At 35.0% G+C, this 9873-nt stretch overlaps 1 protein-coding gene across 1 annotated transcript in view; it reads left to right on the top strand.

Moving 5' to 3' along the window:
• BCAS3 (BCAS3 microtubule associated cell migration factor) overlaps positions 1 to 9873 on the top strand; it is a 574861-nt gene that overhangs the window by 150693 nt on the left and 414295 nt on the right. The window contains exons 10-11 of the mRNA XM_073879584.1: positions 1699 to 1775; positions 8099 to 8182. Coding sequence (XP_073735685.1) covers positions 1699 to 1775; positions 8099 to 8182 — 161 coding nt within the window. The remainder of the gene's footprint in view (positions 1 to 1698; positions 1776 to 8098; positions 8183 to 9873) is intronic.

Genomic DNA, 9873 nt, shown 5'->3' on the forward strand with positions numbered 1-9873 from the left:
CAGTTTGTTTCCTGAGATTAAGAATTCCTCATATCAGTGAGGTCATGATACATGTCTTTCTCTGATTGACTTATTTCACTCAGCATAACTCCCTCCAGTTCCATCCACGTCGTTGCAGATGGCAAGATCTCATTCCTTTTGATGGCTGCATAATATTCCATTGTGTATATATACCACCTCTTCTTTATCCATTCATCTGTCGATGGACATCTTGGCTCTTTCCACAGTTTGGCTGTTGTGGACATTGCTGCTATAAACATTGGGGTGCACATACCCTTCGGATCCCTACATTTGTATCTTTGTGGTAAATACCCAGTAGTGCAATTGCTGATCGTATGGTAGCTCTGTTTTCAACTGTTTGAGGAACCTCCATACTGTTTGAAAGTAAATCTTAAAGTAGTTCATTATTGTTCTTTTTCTCATTAAGTATGCTTTTGCATAAAACATCATACATTGATAATTCTGTTCCTCTTAGGATCAGTAACATAGACTGGGACTTTCTGCTGTGTAGGGAATTGTCAGGTGTGCAGTTTACAATTCAGGTCATGCTATTTTTTTGCTATTATGCTCACATGATTCATGTAATTTGTCTATTTTGCTACAGGAAGAAAAGATTATTATGGAATCTTGTCTGTCTCATGATTGTACAAATTTAGATTCCAAATTGAGACCTAAACTGTGAAATAGAATACTTCAGTTTGATCCTCTGGTGTACCTTTTAGAGGAAAACATTTGTAAAAATATTCACCAGATACTTGTGGAATGAGAAACCAGTTCTTTATGTTAGGCTTTTTATGTTGTGTGATTCTGTAGTTGCCTTTGAGTAGTCCCTCTAAAGCTTTGTGAGACAGTGGAATATTATTTTGTGTAGTTGACAGATGAGGGCATTAGACTCAGAGACCTTATTGGCTTGGCCAGGAGGGGAAAGGAGAGCCTCTAGGATGACAGGCATCACTTACTTGACTGAATCGTGTTGTGCCTTGGTTAGTAGAGTTCAGGAAGATTTTATCGGAGTTTCCATGCATCGAAGGTGTTCACTGTCATGACTGATTTATTCTTCTTGAAAGGAGAGAACCACAAAACAATCCTTCCTACTAGTTTGTTATTGGCTGGACTGAAATGAAAGCAAGAAGAATGAAATTGAGTGCTTAATATAAATACATAGGAGTATGTACATTAGTTTTCCATCATCTTTCTGTGGAGGCACTCTTTGTGAATTACTTTGCTTCATTGGTGCCTTACTTCAGTACTTGTTTTGTTTTTCTCTTCCCACCAGTGTATCATCATTTCCTTTTAGGTGTCTTTGTTATCTTTTGCCTTTAAATTCCTGAACCAATTGTATCCTTTCTCTTTCCTCTCAATACTGTGGCTTGACTTATAAACTTTGTTTCCTTTTAGCTTCTCTCTCTTGTTCTAGGAATAACTGTATAAAATACCCAATTTTTGCTAAAAGTTATTACCAGTTCTTCGCAGATTTGTTTCTTATTGGAACAGCATCAAACCAAAAGGAAACTGTAGAGGAGAAAAAAAATGAACTTCACTTAGCTATTAAAATAATGACTGGTTTTATGGGAATTTTATGTGAGACTTGAAAAAATAAAACCATTTGGCTCTTTTGTTTTTATGGCATCAAAATATGATGCACCAACAGAAAATTTATTAAGAAATATCTCAGTATTGCTATTTCAAATTTTTCAGGCTGCTATCCTTGTCCAGGGCCCAACATGAATCCTATTGCTCTTGGGAGCCGATGGCTTGCTTATGCAGAAAACAAGGTAAGGCATGGCTCATGTTTGGATTATTTGTAATGGAGCAAGTGTTGAAGAATTTTCCAAAGGTGATTACCAACCAATAATGAATATTTAACTTACTAGTTTATTTTCTTTGGTTTGGTTTTGATTTTATTTATTTATTTTTATTAAAGATTTTATTTATTTATTTGACAGAGAGAGAGAGACAGTGGGAGAGGGAACACAAGCAGGTGGAGTGTGAGAGGGAGAAGCAGGCTTCCCGCTGAGCAGGGAGCCCGACATGGGGCTCGATCCCAGGACTCTGGGATCATGACCTGAGCTGAAGGCAGACACTTAACGACTGAGCTACTCAGGTGCCCCTGGTTTTTATTTTAATTGGGCATCCAGTAATTATCCTATTTCCCTTATTGCTTAGGATCAGTGTTTGAGCTCAACCTTCATTTTCTAAGCTTAGTTTTATAGAGAGAGCTTTATTCCATTAATCTTAGGCACAGCATTGATATTACCTTAGTAGTTTCTGTGGAGCTAGAAATCAGGAGGCAGGAATGACTTTTGTTTTTATTGGTAGATTGGGAACTGAGCCATAGAATAATTTAATTGACTTTATGTGTCTACAGCTAAATCTAAACAAGGGTTCAGCCATTTGTCTTAGTAATTAAATCACAGGTGATCACATTTTGTTGAGTTTTCCGGTTACTTATCAATTTCATTTGTCTATTAAGGTCATAATAGTAAATGAAGATATTATATTTATACGTTGAAGAGTTTTTTTTTTTATGTCCAATTCAAAGCCAAAGACAAATTTGAATTTTCGGAAAAAAAAAGTGAAATCTGTTTTATGCCATGTTGTACTCTGCATGTGAATATGGAATGAAATCTAAAAAATATTACAGACTTCAGAGAAGATTATTGTTTTTTGTTTCATTTTCACTTGCTTATGTAGCTATTACATATTAAGAATAGAAAATAATATTTATTGAAGAGTTCTTGACACAAGTCTCAGTATGGCAAGTACAGTAATTATTTGGAGAAACCACAGAGCATGTAAATCTTTAGTCTCTGGAATTCACAAAATCAAGAAACTACTGAAAAAAGTTATTTTTGTAGATGAATTCCTTGATACTTTTTCCGAAATTCTGTTAGCTACAGATAGGTATTTTGCATCTTACTGAATGCCATATTTATGCTCCATTCTGTTCTTTCTCTTGATTTTCTATATCTCATAAAAATAGCTCTTTTCAAGTTATTCTTTTCAAACAAGACAAGGGGCATACAATTCAATGTGGTGAGATAATGGTGTCTTCTAATGTTTTTATCTGATATGTTTCCTTGAGTGCTGGAGGCATCCGAGAAGAAGATGTATAAATTGTCCTTTAGCTCTTGTAGATGTATTCTCACATGTGGGAAACTACCCATTTAGAATTGTAGGTGTTATGCAAATAGTTATATATTGTTTTCTAGCAGAAGGAACTCCCTTCATAGATGCATACCTGGGTGTGTGCCAGTTGTCTTGCCTTTGTTGAGATAGTGTCAGTAATATCTAACATTACATACAGACACCAGAAAGTGTAATGGCATTCACAAGGAGTTTGCTAATCAGATTACTGTACCATCCTTTGAAAGAAATACCTTCAGATAAATGTCTTTCCATAGTATTTACATAAATGCTAGTATTTATTAATAGTTTCTGATTGCTTTGCTAACAGTTTCTGATTGTTTTGGTTTTTGGGCTGAGTGTGGAATTGCAAAATTTAATTGAATTTTGGAGTATCAATCTCTTTCAATGAAAATCTCTTTGACTAAAATTTTAAGCAAGAGGCCATATGTACTGATTGTTTTTTTAAATTAATTTTTAAAATTTAAATTCAATTAATTAACATATACTGTATTATTAGTTTCAGAGGTGGAGTTCAGTGATTCATCAGTTGTATATAATACCCAGTGCTCATTACATCAAGTGCCCTCCTTAATGTCCATCACCCAGTTACCCCATCCCTACACGCCCCTCTCCTCCAGCAACCCTCAGTTTGTTTCCTATGATTAAGAAGAGTCTCTTATGGTTTGTCTCCCTTTCTGATTTCATCTTGTTTTATTTTTTCCTCTCTTCCCTATGATCCTCTGTTTTATTTCTTAAATTTCACAAATGAGTGAGATCATATGATAATTGTCCTTCTCTGATTGACTTATTTCACTTAGCATAATACCCTCTAGTTCCATCCATGTCGTTGCAAATGGCAAGATTTCATTTTTTTTAATGGTTGAGTACTATTCCATTGTGTATGTATACACACACACACACACCCACCCACCCACCACATCCTTATCCATTCATCTGTCGATGGACATCTGGGTTCTTTCCATAGTTTGGTTATTGTGGACATTGCTGCTGTAAACATTGGGGTGCAGGTGCCCCTTCAGATCACTACATTTGTGTCTTTGGGGTAAATATCCAGTAATGCAATTGCTGGGTCATAGGGTAGCTGTATTTTTAAGGGGTTTGTTTTTCAGTGCCTCTCTTTAGACGTACTTTTAACTAGGAAAGGTTACAGAAAAGTTCTAAGAATAAATACAGTACAAATAACAAAAAGCACACTCATGAACCTTTTACTCAAATTGACCTCCTATTAATTATTTCAGAGTAAGTTGCATATATTACATTACCCCTAAATACTTATCAGCCAATGTAATCTTCAGAAAATACTTTTATCTAATTTACCATCCATATTCCAATTTTATCAGTTAACCCTATCGTATCATTTGTAGAATTTTTTTTTTGTAGTGCAGGATCCAGTCTAGGATCAGGTATTATATTTTGTTGGGATGTCCCCTTAGATTCTTTTAATATGGAAGATTTCAGTCTTTCTTTGTCTTTTACAGCATCAATGATTTTGAAGAATACAGCCCCCTACCACTACCCTTTACCTCTCCCCCCCTTTTTTAATAGAATGATTTTTAGTTTGATTTTTTTTTTATGTTTTCTCTTGATTATATTCAGGTTATATATTTTTGGCTAGAATACTATAAGAATATTGTTCTGTATTTCTCATAGTGTCATAGATGGAGGCACATGATATATATTTGTCCTTTATTGGTGATACTAATTTTGTCAAGATTTTGTCCAGTTTCTGAAGTGAATAATCCCTATTTTTTCCCTTGTAACTAATAGGTAATTTGGAAAGACCATGAATATATCCTGCTTTTCATCAAAATTTTAGCCTAATTTTAGCATCCATTGATGATTCTTACCTGAGCTAATCTTTACTATGAGGATTGCAAAATAATGGTTTTCACTTTCACTCTCCGCATAACCAGTAGGCACTTGACTTTCTGTTGTAATCAAGAACTTTCCTTTCTCTGTCTTTCTGTATCTGTATTTTTCATGGACTCATGGGTTCCTATTTCGTAATGGTTTGTAATTTTTTGTCCTTAATTATTGTGGCTTTCAAACTGTCCTACAGTTGACCAAGGAGAGCCCTTTAGGCTGGTTCTTGTGACATAGTGACATGCCTCCATCAATTTTTTACTTAAACTTTTTTCTTTTTCCTTACTTGCTATCGTAAGTTCAGGTTCATCTAGTATTTGTCCTTTCTCAGCCCTGGAATCTGCTACTTCTGATTCCCCTGTTCCTTTTAATGGGCCATGGCTTTAGATACTAAGCTTTGCCCAGTAGATGTGCTCATTGTTATGGGGCTGTTTTTGCTTCTAGACACTTTCAGTGGACAAAGTTTGGAAACACTGCATTATTACATACATACACATACTTCTGTATGTACATAAATTGGCAAATATACATATACACATATACTTATGCACTTACACACATATTTTGGAAATGAAGAGTACACATTGGTATTTCCATAGGATTCTTTCATTTCATCCTCCATCTCCTATTTATATGTCCTTTGTTTTGCATGGGAGACTCTGATATCAGCACATTTACTTCATTTGTTGAATCCTATAGTGGAAAAAGTAATCCCAGAATTGCTTGCTCACACCACTACAAATAACAAACCAAATAAAAAGAGTTCAGGATTTTCTTGCAGTTCTGTCCATTCCCATTCTGCCTAAAACTGAAGATGTACAGTCAAATACTGTCTCTGTATATTATTTTGATTAGTTTGTCCTTTATCTCTCCCTTTATGCCTTCCTTCATTGTTTTTACAGCTTTCATTTGATATATAACTTTTTAAGATTTTATTTATTTATGAGAGAGAGGTGGGGAGAGAGAGAAGGGGGAGGAGCAGAGGGAGAGGGACAAGCAGACTCCACACTGAGAACAGAGCCTGATGCGGGGCTTGATCTCAGGACCCTGAGATCATGACCTGAGTTGAAACCAAGAGTCTGATGCTTAACTGACTGAGCCACCCAGGTACCCCTTAAATAATTTTTAAATAATGTTTTTATATTTATATTTTATTTACATGCTTATATATTTCATTATGTCATATATTTATATTTCCCTTTCTTTCCAAAAGATAATATAACACATGTACTCTTTTGTACGTTGCCTTTTTAACTTATATTTTCTGGAAATTAGTCCATTTTATAGAGGTTTGCACTACAGAAATTTCTGATTTATCTTTAATTTTGATGACTTGGGATGCAAATGTAATTTCTAACAAGCCTAAAGTTTAAACAAAAATTTCGGACTTAGTTATGTTTGTGTAGAAATGCTGACTCAGTTTTAGTTGAATTGAAAAAGTGATAGGATTGCTTGCTTTCATATATTTATTCCTGATTATTCGTGAAGCAGAGAAAAAAATGGTAGTGTTTCTAAGATACTGTTTTTCCTTGCACATGTGGCAGGAGGCAGCAGAGGGATAACTTTCATAATTCTTTGAATATGTATTTATGAATGAATGAATGAATGAGTGAATGAGTGAATGAGTGAGAGGGATTTTTATTAGTTAAAATGATCACTTTCAAATTCTCTTTTCCCCTATGTGAAACCACATTTGCGATCACCTGTCATTTGGAAAATCCCTCACTACTGACCTTGAAATCTGTTTCATGTGCCAGTTTGACATCTCATATCAGACTTCTAAAGATATTCCATTTTAACATATTATTATTGCTTTGAGGGATTGTTTTTTAATACAGTGTCACTGATGAAGAAAATTTTGATTTTCTTCCTTTTTTTTTAAAGATTATTTATTTATTTGAGAGAGAGAGCGCGCGCGCGAGAGAGAGACACATAGCATGAGAGTGTGAAGGGTCAGTGGGAGAAGCAGGCTCCCCACTGAGCAGGGAGCCTGATATGGGGCTTGATCCTGGGACTCCAGGATCATGACCCGAGCTGAAGGCAGACACTTAACTGACTGAGCCACCCAGGCGCCCCCAAAATTTTGATTTTAGAATAAAAGTACAAAAATTTTATGTATTAATGTTTATCAGATGGTCATGTTTTAAATTATATAAGCATTTTTTGTTTTTATGTTTTGAAAGAGGTAGATTCTATCTGAATTCTGTAGGACTCTAAAATAATTCATAGCATGATGTGGAGCTGTTCTAGTACTCTATTACTGTCATTTTATTTTTAAAAAATTTTAAATGTAAAAATCTGGCTAATGAGTTTTTTTTTTTTTTTTTTTAAGAAAAGCTAAACTTAGGAAGTATAGGAGCAGTGGATAATTTAATTCTGGTGTGTTACTTAGCACATGAGGCAGTCGTGCATGTCAAACTAGTGATTCACTTGGAAAATTGACAGGTTGATTTATTTACGTCAGTCATGAGTAAGGGCATGTCTTTTTTATTCTAATGGTAATACTAATAAACCCTCTGAAGTGGACAGCTACTCTGTGTGTCGTGGTTGATTTATGCATAATTTGTGCTACTTTTCCACTGTTAATTGAAAATGGAAATATGACAAATTCTTTTGTCTCTCTCTTTATTTTTTTTATTTTTTGGTTTTATTTTACAGTCTTTATGGAGGAATTAAGAGGACAAAACCTCCAGTTTGCTAGCATGTTAAATATTTAATGTTAGGAAGTCAAGTCTAAATCCTTTGATTATGTTTTTAAAATTTATTTGTGGAAAGGCGGCCAGATCCCCAATATTACCCTTTCAGAGTTTATGAATTCTTAAAAACTATTCATCTTGTAATTAAAATTTGTATTTTGAGCATGAAACTGCCTGAGTGGCACCAGTAGGTTATAAAAAGTGGCGGGGAGGTGGGGAGTGTCTCTGCAGAGCTTTTAGCTGTTTGTCTGAAACACTTGTACAAACATTCCCACCCACCGCCATCATTGTGCATGGTAAATAAACTCTGTCTTAATAGCCTGTAGAGTTAAACAGTTTAATAGAAATGACTCTCCGGCTTCTCTCTCTCTCTCTCTCTCATTTTCCAGCTGATTCGATGTCATCAGTCCCGTGGTGGAGCCTGTGGAGACAACATTCAGTCTTACACTGCCACCGTCATTAGTGCTGCTAAAGTAAGTACTGAGTAGTCCCTGGGAGCTGTGATTCTGTGGAGTAACTATCAGGTTTCTCTCCTGAGTTGTATTGAAACGACCCCTTCCCTTTTCATTCAGCAGTGCGGAATACACTTAAGTAAGTCAGAATTATTTTGCCACTCATGAGGATTGCTGACTAAATGATTAGGTATTTAATCTCTTGAGGTTCATAAATAATATATTATTTTCTGTTGCAATGATTGTAGGGTTTGTAGTCATCCAATTTAAAAAATGTAAGTCTGTTAGCTTGATTGAGGTCTTTTATCTAATTAATAAGACTTTTGAAAGAAGCTTTGTATGTTTTCAGTCCTGACTTCTGGGTTCTTTTTCTCCGCATTGCATCATTCTACCTACACTGACATCTTTTTGTATCTTTGAACGTTTGTGAATCTTCTTGACGTAAAAAGAATATTATTCTTTAAGAAAAGTTAAACCCCTGGCACATTCAAAGACTCTTTCATGTCACAGGGCTGCCCCCTGCGTGTTTGTCAAGTGAGTTCTTTCTGTGTGTGTGCGCGAGGGTTAATCCGATGATGGCTCGTAAACTTTATGCTGATTATAAGGTATTCTTATAATCACTATCCTTTTGAATTGTGAAGTATACAACAAAACAATTCTAATAATAGGGATGACATAGTGAATCTAAATGACAGCATGTAATAAAAAGCACAACTATTCAGAAAAGAACAACAGTTTAAAGCAAACCACAGAGAGGGAAAGAAAGGTCACACTGTTTTGTGTAAAACAAATACAAAAATACTTCAAGATTGATCACAAGTGCTTACATGATGGGCTTTAGAATGTGTTCCTAGGTTTGATGAGAGAAGCATTACATATTTTTTACTCAGAAAGGAAATGCTGAATGTCTTTATGCTTACAGCACTGTGTATTTTAGATTTTAGAATCTTCATAAAAATTGCTTACTTTCCTCCATTGTGTAAGCAAGAATTATCATGGTTATTTCAAAGAAGAGAAATCTGAGACAGTAATTAGCCAGCATCAGTGTTATTCAGTTAGTTTATAATAGATCCACAAAATATACCAATTAGATCTAGTTCTCAAGTATTAGAGGCCTTTCAGATTTATCTGTGCCGTATACTTCCATCAGGATAGCTCATTGTATTATCATTTGAATAATTTTCACCTACGTGATGGAGGACAACTTTTCAGCTTGCTTTGCTATCACGTGTTTGTGTGCCTACATAAAAGGAAAGTGACCTGCTTCATGCAGTAACCGTTTTTGCTGTTTAACTGTTAGCTGAATGTGGTCATGCTGGAATGAGGTTAGACTTAATATGCTTTGAAAAGAACAAGTGTGAACTCCCCACTTTTCTACACCACATGTTGAGAACTGTGAGGGATAAGTTCATGTCTCGAATATTTAAACTCTCAGAAATGATGATGACAACACTTTAATCCCATCAATTTCCAGAAGCAGTTGGTCCCTAAAGAAATTGGTGTTGATTGAAATTCATTGTTAGCTCTAGCAGTTGATAAAATTCTGCCATTAACTCTTGGATAAAGTAGTTAATATTTATTTTTGTTTACTTGCTTTTGTCTGATTTTAATGCTTATTCATCCTCCTGTTTATAAATTTACAAAATGAAGTAAAAATAAAACCACGGACATAAAAAAAAGTCACCCATTTCTTTCTTTTCTTTCCTTTCCTT

This window comes from Callorhinus ursinus, unplaced genomic scaffold, assembly GCF_003265705.2.
Source record: "Callorhinus ursinus isolate GAN/ISIS: 27379988/994484 unplaced genomic scaffold, GSC_fseal_2.0 scaffold34, whole genome shotgun sequence".
NCBI lineage: Eukaryota > Metazoa > Chordata > Mammalia > Carnivora > Otariidae > Callorhinus > Callorhinus ursinus.